This window comes from Coenobita brevimanus, chromosome 76 (genome assembly GCF_032717465.1).
Source record: "Coenobita brevimanus isolate Jiangsu-jjx chromosome 76, ASM3271746v2, whole genome shotgun sequence".
In the NCBI taxonomy this organism is placed as follows: domain Eukaryota; kingdom Metazoa; phylum Arthropoda; class Malacostraca; order Decapoda; family Coenobitidae; genus Coenobita; species Coenobita brevimanus.
Window position 1 is genome coordinate 23,819,806 of NC_137029.1, and position 21,356 is coordinate 23,841,161.

The 21,356-nt window shown below is 40.8% G+C and overlaps 1 protein-coding gene across 1 annotated transcript in view; it reads left to right on the plus strand.

Annotated features, from left to right (window-relative positions):
* The window catches only part of Coprox (oxygen-dependent coproporphyrinogen-III oxidase), a 97,678-nt gene extending 83,175 nt beyond the window's left edge, over nt 1–14,503 (plus strand). Inside the window, exon 9 of the mRNA XM_080279024.1 lies at nt 14,209–14,503. Coding sequence (XP_080135150.1) covers nt 14,209–14,295 — 87 coding nt within the window. The 3' untranslated portion in view covers nt 14,296–14,503. The remainder of the gene's footprint in view (nt 1–14,208) is intronic.
* The last annotated feature ends 6,853 nt before the right edge of the window (nt 14,504–21,356 follow it).

Here is a 21,356-nt window from a genome sequence, read left to right on the forward strand (position 1 = left end):
AGCAGCCTAGGTATATAGATAGATAGATAGATACTTCTGCAACCTAGAAACGCCTTGTCTGTCAATACTGAATAAAATTTTGACGAAACATTTACCACAGCAAACTCTGTGACCACTTTGAATTACAATTACGATACAATCCAAGTTAACTGGGAAATTTGGGGAATTTGCCTTCCCGGCTACCGATTTTTCCAGGATATCTGATGTATACACTTATACATGGCCTTATCATCGCAGTGTATACAGTACCACTTGTATCCAGGACCACACAAACAGTTCCATTTGCCACACATCTTCTCTTAAACACACTTCATAGACATAACACAGATGATTGTACTGTCTTGCAGTAGTCCAAAATGCGCACAGTAAGTTAATTTTGTTAAAAATATTATTCGTTATTGTATTCATAAAACATGGAAAATAAAATAAAGACCAAAATCTTGAGCATATATTGTTGAACTGATTTTGGAAGGTAGTGTTTTACATAGAATTATCAAGACTCCGATACTCACACTTGTGTATATGGCCATGGCCTGCCAATTTATTCCTCACCTGGCTGCCGTTACATCACCCCTCACTCACTACTCAGCTGTTTTGCAGGTGATGCAATAAATATTTATGAATTGCAAGCACATTAATTTCATCCAACAAAACAAACCTCCATTTCTGACAGCTGAGATTTTATCTTCTCTGCCAAAGCAAATGCATTTTGAGATGATGTACAGTAATCTCTCGATTATTTGACGTAATAGAGCTAAAGGCATATCTGGATAAGGGCAATGTCCGGATATGGAGCAGTGTCCTCTACTGTACCTATACTCTATCTATACCCAACCTACTACCTAAACCCAACCTACATGTACAGTACCCTTCCTAATTTTGGCAGTATTCTGCAGTCTTTCGGGTCTTTTTAGACATCAAAACACACATTAGAATATGCAGTATAATCCTAAACACTAAGAAAACAATGTATGAGCAAAAAAAACAAAAAAACTACCAACATGCACAACCATACCAGTATGTACAGCACCCCTCCTAATTTTGGCAGTGTTCTGCAGTCTTTTGACTCATTTTAGACATCAAAACACACATTGGAATATGAAATATAATCCTATATACTAAGAAAATAATGCATGAACAACAAAAACACACACAAAAAAACTACCAACATGCACAGTACCCCTCCTAATTTTGGCAGTGTTCTGCATTCTTTTGGCCCTTTTTAGACATCAAAAGACACATTGGAATATGCAATATAATCCTAATTGGTAAGAAAACTGTATAAACAACAACAGCAACAAAACTACCGATATGTACAGCACCGCTCTTAATTTTGGCGGTGTTCTGCAGTCTTTTGGGTCTTTTTAGACATCAAAACACACATTGGAATACGCAATATAATCCTAAACACTAAGAAAACAATGCATAAACAACTCCCTCCCCCCCAAAAAAAAAAATATGCACAACCCTACATATATGTACAATACCCCACCTAATTTTGGCAGTGTTCTACAGTCTTTTGGAGCTTTTTAGACATCAAAACACACACTGGAGTATACAATATAATCCTAATAAAAGAAAACTGCATTTAAAAAAAAAAGATAATATGCACAGTACCCCTCCTAATCTTGGCAGTGTTCTGTGGTCTTTTGGCTGTTTTTTGACATCAAAACACACAATGCAATATGCAATATAATCCTAAACACTAAGAAAACACTATAAACAACAACAACAGCACAACCCTACCTTATGCACAGTACCCCTCCTAATTTAGGCAGTGTTCTCTGGTCTGTATGCCATATTTAGAATCAAAACATGCAGGAATATCCAGAATAATGCTAAACACTAAGAAAACAGTGCATAAAAAAATCATCATCATCATCATTCGGACCTCCTTTCCCACCCTAGGGCAGGATGAGCAGTAGCAACATCCAGACAGCCTAAGTTTGCCCAGTCCAATGGGCCACGCATCCACTCACTTATCATTCAAGCCTCCGGAATTGTGGCTTTATCTAATATGCCAAAAACTTTCACCACATTCTGTAGCTTCACATAAACGTATCCGATTGAGTCAGTCCGGATGCTGTCACGTTAAAATGGGGTGCCAAATCCCTGATCATGCACTTCTCACAACACTCATCTAGCCAGCTCGATCTCTTGTCAGTCCCCTTGCCTCACGGACTTCCATACCCGTCTTCCTCATATACTTATCCGCCATAACCCTCCACCTCCTTGGCCTACGTCGCCTCCTCCCTCCTTCAGATTCCCTCAGGTGTACCTTTTCACCACTCTGTTGTTATCCGTTCTCTCCACATGACCATACCATCTCAGTACGCTCTCTTCAATTCTGGTGTTCACAGACTTCCTCACAAATCACATTATTTCGTATCCTATCCACTCTCTGTACTCCATATAGGCTATATTCCTCAGCAGTCGCATCTCCACTGCTTTCATTTTTGACTTTTCATTTTCATGCCACGCCATAGTCTCATATCCATATGTTAAAGTTGGCAACACTCAAGCCTTTATTACTTATTAAGGCCTTCATAGCACCAGCTACTTTCCTTCCTTGTGTCACTCTACTTTCCACTTCTTTTTCATATTTTCCTTTCTTTTCTATCACTGTACCCAGGTATTTGAACTCACCATTTCCAGTCTCTCCCCATTCACTGTAACATGACACTGGGAGTCACCTTCTCTCTCAGTTGGACACTTCACCAGATCCTGTTTCAGAAATCTGCCACTAGGTTCACTCCCATTGCCCAGCTTTGATGCGGGGTAGGCATTGAAAAAGTAGCCAGTGCTTAATTTCTTTTTAATTTTGACACAAAGTAAAATGCCCCAAAACATATTTTACTCATCAAATAACTCAGATGGCATGATATGCTACAAAGAAATTACAATATGGAAGCCTTTTGATTATATATAATGTATTATAAGTGTCATTTTGTAAACTCATCTTTCATCAGTTTACTCATCTCTGTAAGCATAACATAGAGACAAAACCTAGGCAGTTATACTAGAACCATCCATAAAGTAAGATAACGGTGATGAAAATATTTGTCAATCATTAGTATCCACAAAAGAAAATAGATATGTAGCTGCAGATTCAGCAGAACCTTTCGGTATGCTGCCCTGCCTGACGTATGAATTTTCATAACAGTACGGACCTGTTGAACGTCTCGATCGTCTTAGTAGCCTAAGTCTAACAAAGAATTCTTTTGAATATTTCCCTGGCTCCATTGCACAGTTTAGCAAGTTTACACTTCAACTCCTCGTACTCTGCTACGGTTATAGTGTTGTACTGCACTGCCTTTTGTTTGTATTATGCCTGATTCACCAACTAAGCATTTGTTAAGTACAGTACATTATTTTCAGTGGAACAGCTTACTTCTTTAAAGCATGCTAAAACACACACATCAGAAGTCATGAAGATAATCTCCTTTTACTAACTGCACACGATTTATTCAAATACAGTAATCCCTCCACAATGCAATGTAATAGAGCCAAAGGCATCTCCGAAAAGTGGTCCTGTCCGGAAAGTGGGCCCCTCGCTCCTGGACTGATAATTAAGGACCCTAACCCAGCCTAACTTTGAAAGCCACCTAAATAACTCCCTACCGGACATCCATAGCTCTTATTTAAACCTGTTTAAGACTGTATTCACACCAATAATGGACATAGAGCATGAAATAAATGAAAAGAAACCAGAGAATGAGGCATTAGAAGTGAGTATGGAAAATACTTAGGCCTAGCAGTGTACAGGGTACTGTACTTAGAGCACGTCTATGGCTGCCTCCTCTAACTCTCTAAGGCTCTGGTAGGTTTGAAAATGCTCTTGAAACACATATAGTAATCCAGTGTTGTGCTACACTTTATTCTTTGCACTGTGAGTTATAATTGTTTAACACTGCACATTCTTCTAAATTGCACCATGCCAGCTTCAACCGCCAGTTTCAAAGCCACTTTGCACTCCACACTCACACCACATTTAATCCTTTGCACTCTAAATTCTAATTTCTTAACACTGCACAACACTGTAAATTCCCATGTGGTCTGGTGGCGAGATATTACTGTTTATTCACTGTTTATTCATAAAAAACGAGCACATGTGGCATCCACTGCGATGGACGTCTACCCTGAACGAAGGGTAGGCAGTAACTGGAGACAGGGTTGCCAGATCTGAACTCGGCCACATTACCAAACTCCTCAATTTTCATTACCAAATTCTTAAAGGAGGCATTTATTCTTCACTAATTATATGTACAAATGGAAATAATCACTCTCCTTATAATCAGCAGCATGTTTATTTTTGCACAGTGTGTGCTAGCAGATTAATCAAAGAAAGCAGACAGTCCATCATCTCCATTCTCTATATCTTCATACATGTGAAAAATCTGTTTGGTAAGGATCATGCTGATTCACTACCAAACGAACTTTTCAATACCAAATTGGCCCACATTTCGTAATGAAAAATACCAAATGGCAACCATTCTGGGGAGGGGGGAGGGGGGGAGGAAGGCTGGGTTGAAGGGGCCGTGGTGTAAACAGCTGCTTGGTGGCATGCGGTGCGTGGCAATTTCATATTACGGGTGTGAAAAAATTTGGATTTTGGGGGGATTTTTTTCTTTTTTTGGCCATTTTTGGGTTCTGAAGGTCCAGGCCCACAATGTCCGGTAAGTGGGGAGTCCGGATAGTGGGTGTCCGGAAAGTACAGGGATTACTGTATATGTAAATAGACAGCAGATTATTTTAGTCCCCGATCTAAGATTCTCTGAAAGCCTGGTTATTCTTCCTTTACAGGTATATATATGTAATTGAATAGGAAAAAAGATTCCTATAAATAGCAATATTATTATAAACTTAGTATTAGGTACAGTTTCACATGTCTTTAAAATCCTGCAAAAATATTTAATCGAGGCTGGACGATGCTAGACCACCTGGTCACAGACCTCTGAAACAGGGTTTGGTGAAGCCTCTAATTACCATCACTTTACTTTTTTCTACATTTACTCTGTAGGCACTACATTTACAGACATCAGCAAAACTCTGCATTGGTCTACCAAGCTCTTGTCCGGTATTTGCAAGTAGCACTACATCATCAGCATACAACAGATTTGAGATATTCCATTAATTACCAACGCCACCCCTCTCTCCATTACTCGTGTTTTTACTTCTCTTGTCACCCCATCCATATATGTATATTGAACAACCAAGGGGACATCACACAACCTTGTCACACACCCACATTGATTGTGAACCATCCCTTTGATGCCCACTTATGCTTACACATGCCTCACTATCATCATAAAAACTCATGACGGCATCTAGCTGCTTATCATCTAAACCGTACTTGTGCAAAACGATCCACAATCATTCTCTGTCTGCTTTGTCATATGCTTTTTCCAGATCCATAAATGCCATAAACACCTGATAGTCCTTCTCACAAGCCTTCTCCACCATCTGTCTCACCGCAAATATTTGATCCACACATCCTTTGCCACTCTAAAGCCACCCTGTTCATCACTGAATAGGACTTCTGATACCTCTCTTACTTTCTCAACAATAATTCTTCCATAAACCTTCCCAACAACACTCAGTGAGCTTAATATATCCACAAGTATTCTACATATAATGTGCAGTATCCCTCATAACTGTGACAATCATAAGGGAATACCCAGTGTAATGCTTGACACTAAGAAAGCAATGCATTAACAACAAAAATCCACCAGAAAGTCAATGAAGACAGTTTCCAAAACAGTAAAGTTTCTGGGACACCAAGTGATGTCTGCTTCTGTGGGGGGAGGGGGGGGTCCACAGCCAAATATTCATTCATTCATTCATTGCCAGATGCCATGTATCCCAAATGGGGTGGCCAAGGGCTTAGAGTTATTTGTTTTACAAGGAGGGGCACTAATCCTCAACCAACCCCACTTTAGACGTAGGGAGAACGTTATGCCAACAGCATCTGGTGTTCCCAGGCGGTCACCCATCCAAGTACTACCCTGCCCTTGGAAATTGGTAATACAGTATTGGTATAAATTTTATACCATCATCTTTGCTGTTGTTTGTACTATAAGCTAATAAAAACACACAAAGCTGATGAGTGAATGTGCAGATATGCAATGTGAAGAAATTTGTTCAAGTAAAAAATACAGTACCTTCAAATGACATCCCAACATCCTTGCGCCAAATTGTGCCCACACCGTGCAAGAGCTAAGCATATGTCTAGATGCAGAATTTCATGAGCTTTCTAGTGTTTTTTTTTGGAATTTTGATACAACCAGTAGTACTTGAATAAATTGCCAAAAACTTCAAAAACTCATTCATGGATGGTTGTCAGCATGTTGGTGGGGTAGGACTGAGGAATGGGGAGGGGAGGGAAGTAAGCCTGAGCCTGGGCAGCGGGGAGCATTGAAGGGGATGGAGGAGGGATGGTGGGGAGGGAGAAGGAGAAGGGAGGCTGGCCGGAGGACTTTCATCATTCGGTGAGGAGGTGCACAGGCTTTTTTTAGTCAGCTTGTGGGTTTTGGTCAGTATTACTTGCATGCTGGCGGTACGTTAGCAGTGATCCTAGCTGCCGGACGACTTTGGCCATTCTGTGGGGAGATGGACAAGCATTTGCAGTGGGTTGTGGTCAGCATCACTCACGTGCTGGTGGTATGTTATGAATAATCCAGGCGTCCAGACAACTTTCACCTTTCACTAGGGACCCAGACAGCCATTTTAGCTCAGCTTGTGGGTTATTGTCTGTTCCCCCGCATGTGAACAGAGAGGCCAACGAGCCACCCAACGTTTTTTTTTTTTTTTTTTTTTTTTTTTTTTTTTTTTTAGGACGGTCAGCTGCCGATGCCAGAACTTTTACGTCCAGTTACGGATAAATAAATCTGGGTACAGACCTAATAGAGCCAAGGCCTAACATCCACATACGGAGCATGACTGGGAATGGAACGTCGGGATAAATGAGGGATTACTATATAGATTCATCTTAGAATGCATTTGCACTGTCATAGAAGATAAAATATGGCTGATAGAAATATTGGTTTGCTTTGTTGGATAAAATTACTTTGCTTTCAATTCGTATGTATTTCATCATCGGCAAAACAGCTGCGGCAAGCGAGGGGTAAAGTGACAGCAGTCAGATGGAGAATAAACTGGTGAGCTGCTGCTGCATGCAAAAGTGTGAATATGGGAGTCATGATAATTCTACTGTACAACACCTCTTTCCAAAATCAGTTCACCAGTAAATGCTGAAGATTTATTTCTTAAGTTAATTTTTCCATGTTTTCTATCAATCTATCTATTGCCAGACACCTCAATCCCGTTTGGGGTGGCCACAAACAAATCGCCTACAAGTCGCCCTGTCCCCCACCATTTCACTGCCCTGCTCCCAACTCACACCCCCCTCTCTCATATACCTCTCCACCCCATCCCTCCATCTCATCCTCGGCCTCCCCCTCCCTCTTACCCCCTCCACCTCACTCACATACACTCTCTTCGTCAGTCTTTCACCCTCCATCCTCTCCACATGGCCAAACCACCTCAGTGTGTTCCTCATAACGCTTCCTATCACATCCACATCAACACCACAACGCTCCTTTATATCCTCATTCGTCAGCCTGTCTCTCCATGTGACTCCACAGGCTCCTCTTAAATAACTCATTTCCACTGCTCTCACTCGTGACTTGTGTCCTTCCAACAACGTCCAAGCTTCACTTCCGCACGTTAGAGTTGGTATCACAATACTGTCATGTAGTAACTTTTTAACTTCCATGCTCACTTCCCTGTTTCTTATTACTGCTTTCAAAGAACCAGCAACCTTTCTTCCCTGCTGTACCCTTTCAAGCACTTCACCCTCCAAACCTCCATCCATACTCATCACACTACCCAAGTACTTAAACGTACTCACATTTTCCAATTCCTCACCATCCAACCTCGCTGTACATTCACTGACTTCACCTCTCTCAAAGACCATCACTTTACTCTTCCCTACATTCACTTTAGATTCCGTTTCTTACACACTCTCCCAAACTCGTCCACCAAGCCTTGCAGCTCCCCTTCGTCTTCACTCAACAACACAGTATCATCTGCAAACAACAGTACAGGGAGTTTCCAAACACTATCCTCTCTCACCAGGGCCACTCCAACATCCACTACCCTACCTTGTACCTCTTTTATTACCCCATCCATGTACAGATTAAACAACCATGGAGACATGACACATCCCTGTTTCAACCCAACTTTCAAAGGGAAAAATTCACTTAGTTCACCATCCACACGCACTGCAGCCTTCGCACCATCGTACATACTCTTCACAGCATTCAGCAACTTCCCATCTACTCCATATATTCTTAACACTTTCCACAATCCTTGTCTATCGACCCTGTCATATGCTTTCTCCAAATCCATGAAAGCCGCATACAACTTCTTTCCCTTCTCTAGAAACTTTTCCACTAAAGATCTAAGGATGAATATCTGATCTACACAACCTCTTCCCTTCCTAAAGCCTCCCTGTTCTTCTCCAACTAATTTCTCTGTTCTTTCTCTAACTCTGTCTATAAGTATCCTACCATACACTTTTCCTATTATACTAAGAAGACAAATGCCCCTATGATTACCACACACTTCTTTTTCCCCTTCTCCTTTGTACAAGGGAATAATTATACCTGACTTCCAATCCTCCGGGACTCTATCATCCTCCCAGGCCAATCTGCACATCTTCCACATCCATTCTACTACTATCTCTCCCCCATGCTTCAGCATTTCACCACACACTCCATCAATTCCTGGGGCTTTCTCCGATTTAACTTTCTTCATTGCTTCCACAACTTCTATCCTACTGATTTCTTCCTGTCTTCTCACCTCTCTCCTTCTCCCAGCCATTCCCCAGCCACTTATACTCGCATTACTTCCATCCTCGGTATAGCGGACTTCAATAGACCGGAATTCGGTTTTATCAGACCCAAGGAGCTACCGGACTAAATTCCTATATATCGGAAAAAGTCCGATAACACCAGCAGTCCGGATTGCCTGACCACTTCACATATGTTTACTATAATAAGGTAAATAAAAGACATGTTAATCAGTGTAGAGTACAGTATTATTATATATATTACACGATTTGATTAATGTAGTGAAGTTATCACACAGTACAGTACTGCAGTGGTAGTCAAAAGTTTAAAAACCGTTCATGCAATCCGGACTAATGTCTGATATATCGGAAAAAGTCCGGGTTAGCAGGGGGAAGTCCGGATGTCGCTTTTATCGGAATTTCGCGTTTTTCGGACTGGCTTGGGTCCCACTTAGTCCGTTATAGTGAGGTCATACTGTATTTAGCAGAATGGATTTGCCAAGATACTGTAAGATACTACAAGCTTATTGGTAGAGCCAGTTCATTAGATAGAAAACCATACCTGTATGATCGCCCAAATATGTGATAACTCGCTTTCTTTAAGTTTCGGACAAACTCCCTGGGTCTGGCAACGTTCACTTGAATGAGAGTTAGGAGACGGAAACAATCTTTGCCTTCCCTGCAAACATTATTTATTGTGTAAAAAAAACTTATCTTGCAAAAATATTAGTTAAGTTTAGCATGTATTTCTTTTTAGGCCAATAACAGTAATTGAGTAAAAAGTGACATCTGGCACGTTTCCACTCGTCACGATTCATGCCAGCAGTGTTACCAATGTAGAAATTTTCCCACTAAATTTAAAGGTTTTAAGAGCAATCTGGCTGGTAAAAATTTTAATGTTTTCCGTGTATCTGGCATTCTTTTAAAGTCCTGTCTGACATTGTTTTTAATTTCCCTCAGTCTGGCAGATTTTTACTACTTTTGAGACCAGTCTAGTGGATTTCTATGGTTTTCCTTTGGCAACACTGCCTGGAAGGCCTTACTTTAGTCAGTCATTGTCTTGTCATGGGAGTGAGTGGATGTTTCGGTCTTTGTGACGATCCCTTCCTCCCTTTTATACAGTCCTTTTCGTCTGAAGTTTTCATTGTCGCACTTTTACTTTTGACTGTCATCCTCTCGCTGTTTAGTTCTTTCATGAAACTGCTCTACGTATTTTATTACATGTGGAATTGAGAGAGGGGGGTGTGAGTTGGGAGCAGGGCAGTGAAATGGCGGGGGACAGGATGACGTGGAGGCAATTTGTTTGTGGCCACCCCAAACGGGATTGAGGCGTCTTGCAATAGATAGATAGATAGATTTTCATCGTGTGAATAAATTGACCAATTTTCCCCTAGTAATTGCATTGGTTTCACTAACTGAATATCTAATTGAATATCGGCAGATTAATTTGCTTCTTGATAGCAACACAAGTGGTTAGGGGTTGTTCTTGGGCACATGCAATAATTTGTCTGTCTTGGTCATGTGTTGTGCTAGGAGGGGCTCCATCTGGCAAATTTTCTGTGTTCTACCTCAGTCTGTATTGCTTATCTATCCGTTAACTGCCCTCCTCGATGTTAAGTTGCCAGGATATTTGTCTTGCTGGAATATTTGCTAAAGAAAGAGCAATAATCTGCTTGCAATGACAGGCTATAGTATTGTGTTGATGATCCATCTTTCTACAGCACTCATGGGATTTCCCGTGTAAACAGCATCCCGCATAGAGAATTAAGTGTGGATATTAATATCTTTTTAGATGTTTATTTTTCTGAGTTGATGGCACTCGTGATTTCAACATTACCAATATTTGTGTGATTTATTTTATAGGACATTTTTCCTTCAGCATTGTTGATTCAGGATGTAAAGTAAGTATTACAAGAGTTTCTCTGCATTTTAACCCTGAAACTGTTGAGTGATAGGCTGTACATTTCACTTTCTTTCGTACTGCTAAACCTCAACTTTAGTATATTGTGGTTTCCTCTTCCGTAATGCGAGATGTACATGGCAATAATGCTTATATATTGCTTTTTTATGTTGTTTACCTAAATACTTCTCTTTCCGGTGTGCAGTATAGGAAATATAACTAGGCCGCGACAGTTGCCAGATACCACTTTCTGAGCGAAAGGTACTGGGAATCGGGTCATCACTTCTTTGGGTGTTTGTACCACACATTTTCAGCCAATGAAGAGTGTGCCTTTTTTCATCTATCCATCCATCCATCCATCATCTAATCCTACATTGCCCCATGAGGAATGTAGGAGCCCGGGGCTAGGAAAGTTGGTCCTGGCATGTAAGATGAGAGTTACCAGCCTCACTCATCCCTGAGTGGCATTACATGAGCAATAAACCCCAACCATCCCTTGGATATAAACCTTCACCGGCTCAATCTGATTGGGGCACCTTTATTACCCACTAAACCACCAGGAGCCAAAATTTGGTTATATGGTTACCACCCAGCATAGGAAATGGTTTCCTGTTCTTCCTTTTCGTGAAAAACTCCTTGAGCTTGGGTCTCTGAGACTTGATATCATAAATTGTGGAATTTCCTATGTTCAGTTTTGTTACCAATGTCATGTAATGTTCACTTTGTTCAAGTCCATTACATATTATGTCCAACTTCTTTTTCAAGGTGAGTGCAATACTCTTAAGTTTGGTTTGCACTTTAGGAATCACAAAGTATACAAATCACTATCACGACACAACAACGCGAGAGTGCTTGTTTACTGACTGGTGGCAGTAGCCTGACCGGTGATTTGTGGAAGTATGGAGGGTGACTGAATTGGAGGAAGGGAATGAGGGGGGGGGGGCTGGGAAGGGGATTAACTAGGAAATGACCTTAGCCAGAAATGCTTTCACTTCACATCTCCCGACTTCACCCAGTCTCATGTGATTTGTGACTATCTCATGCAGGAGTGGGCATTCAAAGTGGCACACACTTATATTTTTGTTGACATATTTGCCAGTCCATGAATTTTCCTGGTTGTCTGATAATACTGGTTAGATGGATACTGGATATCTGGGATTGTACTGTACACTATATTATTTACAAAAGTTTTATTAATGTTCATACTCTGCCAGCATAACAAAGCCAAGGCCTAACATTTGGATACGGAGCATGTCCAGATATGGGACGTCTGGATAATTGAGGAATTACTTTTTTTTTTTTCTTTTTTTTTTTTCTTTTTTTTTTTTAAGATGGAAGTTGAAAACTAGAATGGAACTGGATGCATGAAGTGTGTATGGATAGATTCATTCATTCATTCATAATCTAATTCAATGTTGCCCCGTGAGGAGCATAGGAGCCCGGGGCTAGGCAAGTTGGTACTGACATTTAAGATGAAAGTGACCAGTTGCGCACATCCCTGAATGGCATTATGTGAGCAGTAAACCCCAACCACCCAGTGGATGTAAACCTGCACCAGCCCAGTCCAATTGGAGTGCCTTAATTTCCCACTAGACCACCGGGTGCCATAATTTGGTTATGTGGTTACCACCCAGCATTGTAAATGTTTCTTGGTGGACAGGAAACCATTTGGCTTGTCACTTAGTGTAGAGTCACCCATAAACAGAAGGAAGAGGAAAGAATGAAGGAAAGAAAGACAGAAGAGGAAGGACGGAAAGAGAGAAGGAAGAGTGGAAAGGGCAGGCATCTGAGAGCAGCATTATATTGAATGAGTGGATGATGAGCACCCCCACCAATAACATAACACAATTTGTAACCTCCTCCCCTTCCTTTTTTTTCAATACAGTATTTGGCAGTTAATTGAGTCATTTTCATTACAAGTGTTGTGAGAGAAACGTGATCAAGTAGTCAGTAATTTAAAGGCTTGAATGATGAGTTAGAGCTGGGACTGGGCTTTTAGGTTACCTCTTCCTTGCATTTAAAAAAGGGGAGGAGGGGAGAGGGGAAGGATAATCAGATCCGGATTTGCTAAAGTGATCAGACCAGTGTTGGACTGGGAGGATGATTCTGGATTTTTTTTCAATAAGTCTGTGTCAGACCTACTGTATTCTTTATTAGGCTATACCCCCTGCCCTGCCCTTAGAACTCAATGAACTGAATTGTCAGACCAGACCATGGCTTATCCTCAGTAGAATCAAATGAGAACATATTTCCATGAACAGGTTTGTCATTTTGTCAGAACTGGACTGAATTCAACTGAATTTTCACTGCTGAATCTTAACTGTCATTAATAAATAGAATAAAATATCAGTAGGTAGCTACTATCATCAGTTTTACTTTGTGATTACTTTTCCTTTTTCTGGATCCTGCCTTCATTTAATAATGTGGATTAGTGTTAGGATGATGATTAATAGGCAGTACAGCAGGCCCCTGTTGTGCAGTGAACCGGTATCCGATGAATTGCTAATAACTAAAAAGTTAAGACATTGTTTTGATATGATAGCTGTTTTGATATATGATCGCATTTTCGCTTATATGATTGCTGACATGCAAGCTTAGAGTCATTTATTTGTTCCATGATGACGTGTTTTACACTCATTCACTGTTGGGTGTGTGTCTGTGATGGAAAGTTAGTGTGGTGTTGGAGTTCAAGCAACAAGTGAACCGCAGTGAATTGAAATAACTACCAGCTGGTACCTGATTTTTAGACTTAATTTGAGTGATCAACAGCATGTGAAGTGAGATAGCTACCAGTTTAGGTGAGACAGAAACCTGTCTTTGACTTTGTTGGATGGGTAACCCTTGCCCAAAAACATATCTCCATTGAATAACTACCAGCATAGGTGAGTTGGTAACTTATTTTTTAGGCTTATTTTTGGTGGGTAAGCAGCCAGGAAGTACAGTGAAGTGAAATAACTAACAGTTTTGGTGAGATGATTAATCTTGTTCTTAGACTTCATTGTGTGAGTGACCTTTGGCCAAAGGTGTATCCCCATTGAACCCACGTTATAACTGACGATATTCAATAATTTAATAAGCAATGGATTTTTCCAATCACGTCGTCGTCATAAAACAAGGGTTTGCTGGATTTTTATAGTGTTGCAAAGGTAAGTGGTCCAAAGTACTGTATGTTAACACTCAGGCTGCTGTGGTACTGTCATTTGAATATAATACTGTAATCTTACATTAGCTGGACTAGAACACTAGAATTGCCCCAACCATGAGATTATTGATGGTTACAGGATTAAACCTCTCATGCCTTTTACCTGTGCTCACTGTGAGCTGAATAAAGCAGCTGGTGTTAGTTGGAATAGACTACAGAACTTGCATTGTCTTTAACATGAAAAATTTATGAGTGAAAATGTTACTGTACTGGTTTACCAGCATTGCGCTGTGCTGACACTAGTTGTTCTTGCAGCGGTGGGAGTACATGCACCAGCCACAACCAGGCTCACCAGAATACAAGATCACAGAGGTCCTCAAGAATCCTCGAGACTGGGTGTGATGAGTATTTTTTAAAGATTACACTGTACTGTACGCTCGAAAGCAATAATCGGCATCTCCTTGAGTAGACTGAGCCAGAGCCAGTGAACAATCCATCACTCTAAGGTGACACAGACTCCAAAAGAGGATAGGAGTGAGGGTGAGTACACTGTGAATTAAAGGGAAGTTAGTGGTAGGTGACAGATGTGTCTAGGTCATGGCTTTTGGCCACTAAGGAGGATACTGATTATTGTTTTCAAGTTTACCATAAACTGATCTGTCAGTTTCGCCTTATGTACAGTACCGTTTGTATGAAAAAATAAGAGATATTTTTGGAACGCAGCCCTGACTTATAATGAGGACTGGCCATATGTAACTAGTGGAGTAACAGTAATTGAGAAATAATGATGATTGTAGCAGTAGTGCATATCATTACGCATTTGTTAACCATCAGGAAAGTAGGATGCTGAGGAGTTACAGAGAATAGTAGTGATGAAAATGTTGATTTTGGTTTGCCAGTTACTTTGTGGTTGCAAATGAGAAAGTATAAGACAAAAAATTGTGGGGTTGGTGAAGTATGATAATATAATCACCCATACTGGAAATCTTTCTATCTATCCATCTGTTGCCAGATGCCTTAATCCCATAAGGGATGGCCACAAACAAATTGCCTCCATGTTGCCCTGTCCCCCACCATTTCACTGCCCTGCTTCCAGCTCACACATACCCTCTCTCAAATACCACTCCACTCCATCCCTCCATCTCATCCTTGGCCTCCCCCTCCCTCTCCTCCCCTCCACCTTACCCACATACACTCTCAACATCAGTCTCTTGCTCTCCATCCTTTCCATGTGGCCAAACGACTTCAATGTGTTTCTAACGCATTATGTCACATCCACATCCATACCACAATGCTCCTTCACTTCCTTATATGTCAGTCTGTCCCTCTATGTGACACCACATGCTTCTCTCAGGTAACTCATTTCCACTGCTTTCTTGACTTATATCCCTCCTAGAAGGTCCAGGCTTCACTTCCATATGTTAGAGTTGGTATCACAGTACAGTAAGACAAGACCTCACTGTAACGGAGTAAGTGGGGCCCAAGCCATATTGAAAAATACGAAATTCCGATAAAAGCGACATCTGGACATCCCCCTGCTAACCTGGACTTTTTCCGATATATCAGACAATAGTCCGGATCGCATGAACGGTTTTTAAACCGTTTTGACTACCACTGCGATACTGTACTGTGTTGTAACTTCACTACATTAATCAAATGGTATAATATATGTAATAACACTGTACTGTACACTGATAAACATGTCTTTCATTTACCTCATTGTGGTGAACATACCTGAAGTGGTCAGGCAGTCCGGACTGCTTCTGGCTTTATCGGACTTTTTCCAATATATAGGAATTTAGTCCAGTAGCTCCTGAAGTCCGATAAAAGCGAATTCCGGTCTATTGAAGTCCGTTATATTGAGGTTTTACTGTACTGTCATGCAGCGACATTTTTACTTCCATGCACACATCCCTGTTCCTTATCACTGCTTTCAAGGAACCAGAAACCTTTCTTTCTTGTTTTACCCTTTCAGGTACATTACCCTCTAAACTTCCATCCTTAATCATACTAGAAATACATACTGAATTCTGCACAGTACCACATATTGCTCTGGATAATAGGTGCTTTTGGGAGATATGTACTGGATACATGGGACCATCAATTTTTACATGTTATCATCATTGTCATAGTCTTCATCATCATAATCACCATCACCATCATCAGTATCCCACAAAAAAGCTGGGGGAGTGGGCGGGTTAATGTAGTTTATGTAGGTGTTTTTGAGAAGTTCCTAGCAGAGATCTCAGAGTTAGGGACACTAAGCAGGATTACAGCAGGAAACTATTCAGCTTGCAAAGTGACCGTTATGTGAACAAGACTGCCTTTCAAGATGTATATATATATTTATATGATGTTTGTTGATGTGTATGTTTGAATGTATGTATATGCTTTTGTATGGTATAGTGTGTGTGTGTTTTATTATAATATAAAATTGTGATAACTCATATGAACATTATAATTTACCAGTACTTAGATATATCAGCAGAAATCAAGAAAGAGACTTAGTTGACCAGTAATGTTTCCTGGTGAATGATTGTACAGTATGTAAATTTTTTATAGGTATTGCCTTTGTTTCTTTATATCATCATCATCCAGACTCCCTTTCCTACCCTAAGAGAGGGTGAGTCCTCACTGTGTAGAGGCTCAGTCTTTGATGTACCCTGTATATGGCAGTTCATAATATGGCAATGATTTCATCTTAGTCTGTCACAGAAAACTGTGGAAACTGTAAATGCATAAGATACCACATAGCATATACCTCTTGCAGTACACCATGCATGATCACTTTATCATCATAGTTAGTGTCATCTTAACCCTGTTTCTCTTGTTCAGACAAGATGGGAAGGTATGTAGCACAATTCTGATACAACTTTTGCATTTGAGTTAGAAAAAAAGTTCCTCACTCCCCCACCCAAGTTACATGTATATTAACCATTCCTGCACAAAACATCCGGGTAACTGTATTATAGTTACTTAGCATATATAGACATGCTTGTTTAGATATTTAGTAAATACTCTAACTTAAGTATTCTCTCTCTCTCTCTCTCTCTCTCTCTCTCTCTCTCTCTTGAAATGCAGACAAGTGATGCAGTTTCAAGTCTCAATTAATTTACAGCATCAGATTATTTCAAATTGCATTTATTTTTCTAAGGTCATGAAACATTTTAATGTGCTTATTTTGCCTTTTTATGTTTTAAATCAGACCCTCAGAAAAAATTGTGCTATATTTTAGTATTGTAGTTACATTGTTCTTGTGTCTCTTGGAACATCAGGAATACAATTTTCCTTGGAGTCATGTGGCTAATGTATATTTGTGTATCACTGACAGTTGTTTGCTTATTGAATTTGTAACTAGGTTGGAGCGCTCACCATCCACTCACTCGATGTTGTGCTGCTCTAGGGTGACTGCCTGTACTTCTCTTTCTTCCTTCTTTCCTCTTCTGTCTTTCTTTCCTTTGTTCTTTCCTCCTTCCCCTGTCTGTGGGTGACTCTACACTGAGTGACAAGCTGTATGGTTTCCTGTACTCCAGGAAACCGTTTACTACACTGGGTGGTAGCCATATAACCAACTTATGGCACCTGGTGGTTTAGTGGGTAATTAAGGTGCTCCAACCAGATTGAGCATGTGCAGGTTTATATCCAAGGGGAGGTTGGGGTTTCTTGTTCACGAAATGCCACTCAGGGATGAGAGAGATTGGTCACACTCATCTTAAATGTCAGGACCAACGTGCCTGGCCCCGGGCTTCTATACTCCTCATGGGGCAACACGGGATTAGATGATGATGATATACTATGGATTATTGTCCTTTTCAAAATATTTGATGTTAGAACAGTTTTGGGACTTTTAAAAGCATAAGCATGTCTCATTAGTAGTTTATGAAGTAAAAGATATTAGTAATACAGTAAGATGAAGCCTGGTAGTATGCCCCAGCAGGGCTGTCTCATGCAACGAACCAATGTTGCCCTGCAGTACACATTGCCCCACCTGGGGTGCATGGCAAAGTGTGGAGGTTTTGTTCCCAGTTGGATGCTGCATATGCATCTCTGCACCCATGTAACAGGGGGACAATAGTAGGCTCCACATCGATCCATTATTTGGTTATATAGCTATCACCCAGCATTGTAAACGGTTTCATAGATGGTTTCCTGGATTACAGGAAACCATTAGGCATGTCACTCAGTGTAAGCCTCATTGAAGTGGAATAAGAGTAAAAACATAACATGAAGGATGGGGGACTGGGAAGAGAGGAGGGTAGACAGAAAAAGAAATGATGGTGATCAGCAGCACTGCATCAAGGGAATGGATGGTTGCCACCACGTCCCACCAGTGCCATAAGTAAAGGACAAAATTATTTCATTCATTATCATCATCATTGTCATGTTTTATGCATACTTCACATGGATTCAACTTTAAGAAAGGGGAAGGTAGACATTGCATAGGCTTGTATGCTATGCTGTTTGTTAGAAGATTGCGGGAAACTAAATATTTTAACCCATTCACTGCTCTATACAGCCTGGACTGTTCTGAGTGCGACTGCTCAATACAGCCCTGGCTGCGCAGGTGAATTTCGAATATACTGCCATGGTGACCAAGGCCGACCCATGCAAGCATGTTTGAACCTTCAAAACTGAAACCAAAACCGAAAAGAAAATGAAAACCATACATTCCATTAGGGGATCAGACACTTCGATGTTCATCCATGGCTTTACCAAGGTAAACATTGAGCTAATATTTCATTGCAACATACTTTGGCATGTGTTCTTTCAATTCCTAAGACAAAATTTGGCCTTTGGGAAATTTCATTTTTACTCCTGTGGGTACGCACCATGGACACCTCCAAAAAACTGCCATGCACAGTTAATGGGTTAATGATGGTTCTGTCTGTTCTTGACAGATACTTATATGTATAGGATTTTGTATCTCCTTCTAATTTCATAGCACAGTTCATCATTCACAAGAACCCTGTGCCTTTTACTTGTACTGAAACAGTTAAAATAATTTTTTCCCGTACGTGTTTGCAGACTGGGGTTAATTAGTAACAGCTGAACTTCACCTTCCATGAATCAAAGTTTTCGTAGTTCTATCTATCTATTGCCAGACGCCATAATCCCATAAGGGGTGGCCATTTGACTCTTCAGTTATTTGTTTTACGGGGAGGGGCACTAACCCTCCACCAACCCACTTGCTGACACGTAGGGAGCACGTATGGTTTGGTTATATGGTTACAACCCAGCGTTGTAAATGGTTTCTTGGCTTACAGGAAACCATTTGGCTTGTCACTCAATGTAAAGCCACCTGTAAAGGAAAGAAAAACAATAAGAAATGACAGGAAAGATGGGAGAAATAGGAAGCGAGGAGGGCAGGCACAGAAAAAGAATGATACAGGCTAAGGAAGAAGTAGGCAGCACTACATCAAGTGAGTGGATGATGGTCGCCTATATTATCTCCATTATATTTTTTTTTGTCATTTGCAGGGATTTGAATATGAAAATTTTATTTCCTCATTATATAAGTTGCTGTTGTTAAGCCATATAATATGCATGGAAAACATGAGATTGACAATTTTAATTTGCAGCAGTTAAGTGGATGAATACCGTTGGAGTGGGAGACTGGAAGAGATTATTTTAGCAGAATTTTACTTGATAACCTAAATACAGTAGTGTGGAAAGGAAGAATATGATATTTAAGGTGGCATATCAGATGAAGAGGGAGAAGAGGGATATCATAGGTGAAGTGTATGAAGAATGATGAGGGAAAGGTAGTTGTGAAGAGTGGGAATATTAAAGACACCTGGAGAGAGCACTACAACTGGTTGTTGAATGAGGAGCTTGGGACAGGGATGGTTTGGAGTCAGCAGATCCAGTTTCTGACCCTTGGCCTTTGATTGACGGTGCTACTGTGAGCAGGGCAATCAGCAGGATTTATGTGGGGAAGGCAGCAGGTGTGTCTGGGTTGACTGCTGAAATTTTGAAAGCCTCAGGAAATATAGGAGTGGGGTTAGTCATTGATTTCATTAATACGATTATATATGAGTGTGGTATCCCAGATGACTGACTGAAGAGTGTAACTGTAGATGTGTGCGAGGGGAAGGATGATGCCCTGGAAAGAGGAAATTATAGAGGCATAAAACTTTTAGACCAGATAATAAAGACAATAGAGTTCTAGAAGGTATGATTAGAGAAAGAGTGAACATTGATGAGATGCAGTTTAAGTTTATGCCGGGCAAAGGGACCACTGATGCCTTATTCATTGTTTGACAGTTTCAGGAAAAATATGTAGGAAAGAAAAGGGAACTGTACTTTTTTTTTTTGTTGACTTGGAGAAGGCCTTTGACAGAGTCCCTAGAGAGATGGTTTAGTGGGTAATGAGAAGGCTTGGGATCGAGGATTGGCTGGTTAGGTTGGTTATGCCCATGTATGTGGGTGCTCGCACCCAGGCAAGGGTGAAGGGAGATTTGTGTGAGGAGTTTTTCGTGAATGTTGGTGTGAATCAGGGGTCAGTCTTGAGCCCCTTGTTGTTTATTATGGTACTTGAAGTCCCCTTACGTGGCTTCAGAGATGGACCTACATGGGAGATGTTGTATGCTGATGATTGGTGTTGAGTGCAGAGAATAAAAGGGAGGTGGAGGAAAGATTTAGGAAGTGGAGAGATGGTATGGGGCACATGGGTTTAACCCGCCCCGTCCCGTCGACGTATGGGTACGTTGCAACGATTTGCATTTGCCAGTCCCGGCGACGTACCAGTACGTCGTGCAATTGCAAGGTCCGTAATTTGCACAATTTTCAATTTTCGCGCGTGATTTTTCGTATGTATACACGGGACACCTTCCTCTATTCCTCTACAAGATGCCAAGCAGGGACAATGCCTTACACCGCATAACCTCCCCCCTCCCCCCCTCACACCATTATCTTGGCAAAGGACCTGTTACCAGTGACCTGGCTGGTAAAGATATTCAGGGCCAGAGTGATTCCCCAATCGATGACAATGTGGAGGACAATGTTTACATAGCATTAGAAGAAGAAACAGCCAGAAATAATGATCAGGTAATGTGGCAAAAAAAGGTCAGGTATGGTGATTAGTTAGTGAGTGAAACAATGCTTATAATGCCTTTATTACTGCTTGAAAACCAATATACTCTCATACTACATATACATTCGTACCAAGTAAATAAATAAATACCGTTTATGAGTGGATAAAATAGTTACCCTCCCATAGAACTCGTTTTCTTTGGTGCCAGCATGTTAGAAAACCCAGTCAGGTAAGGAGGAACTCCTACCTGGATTGGGTATTTTAAACCTCAGGTGAGCGATTTCTCTATGAATTTTCGATGTTTCTCACCAAAAGCGAAGGTTTTAGCCAAAAAAAAAAAAATTTCGAAAATACCTCGGGACTGGGGGATGTCGGAGGTGTGGAAAACCTCGGGAAGTGACGGGTTAAGAGTAAATACAGATAAAATAAA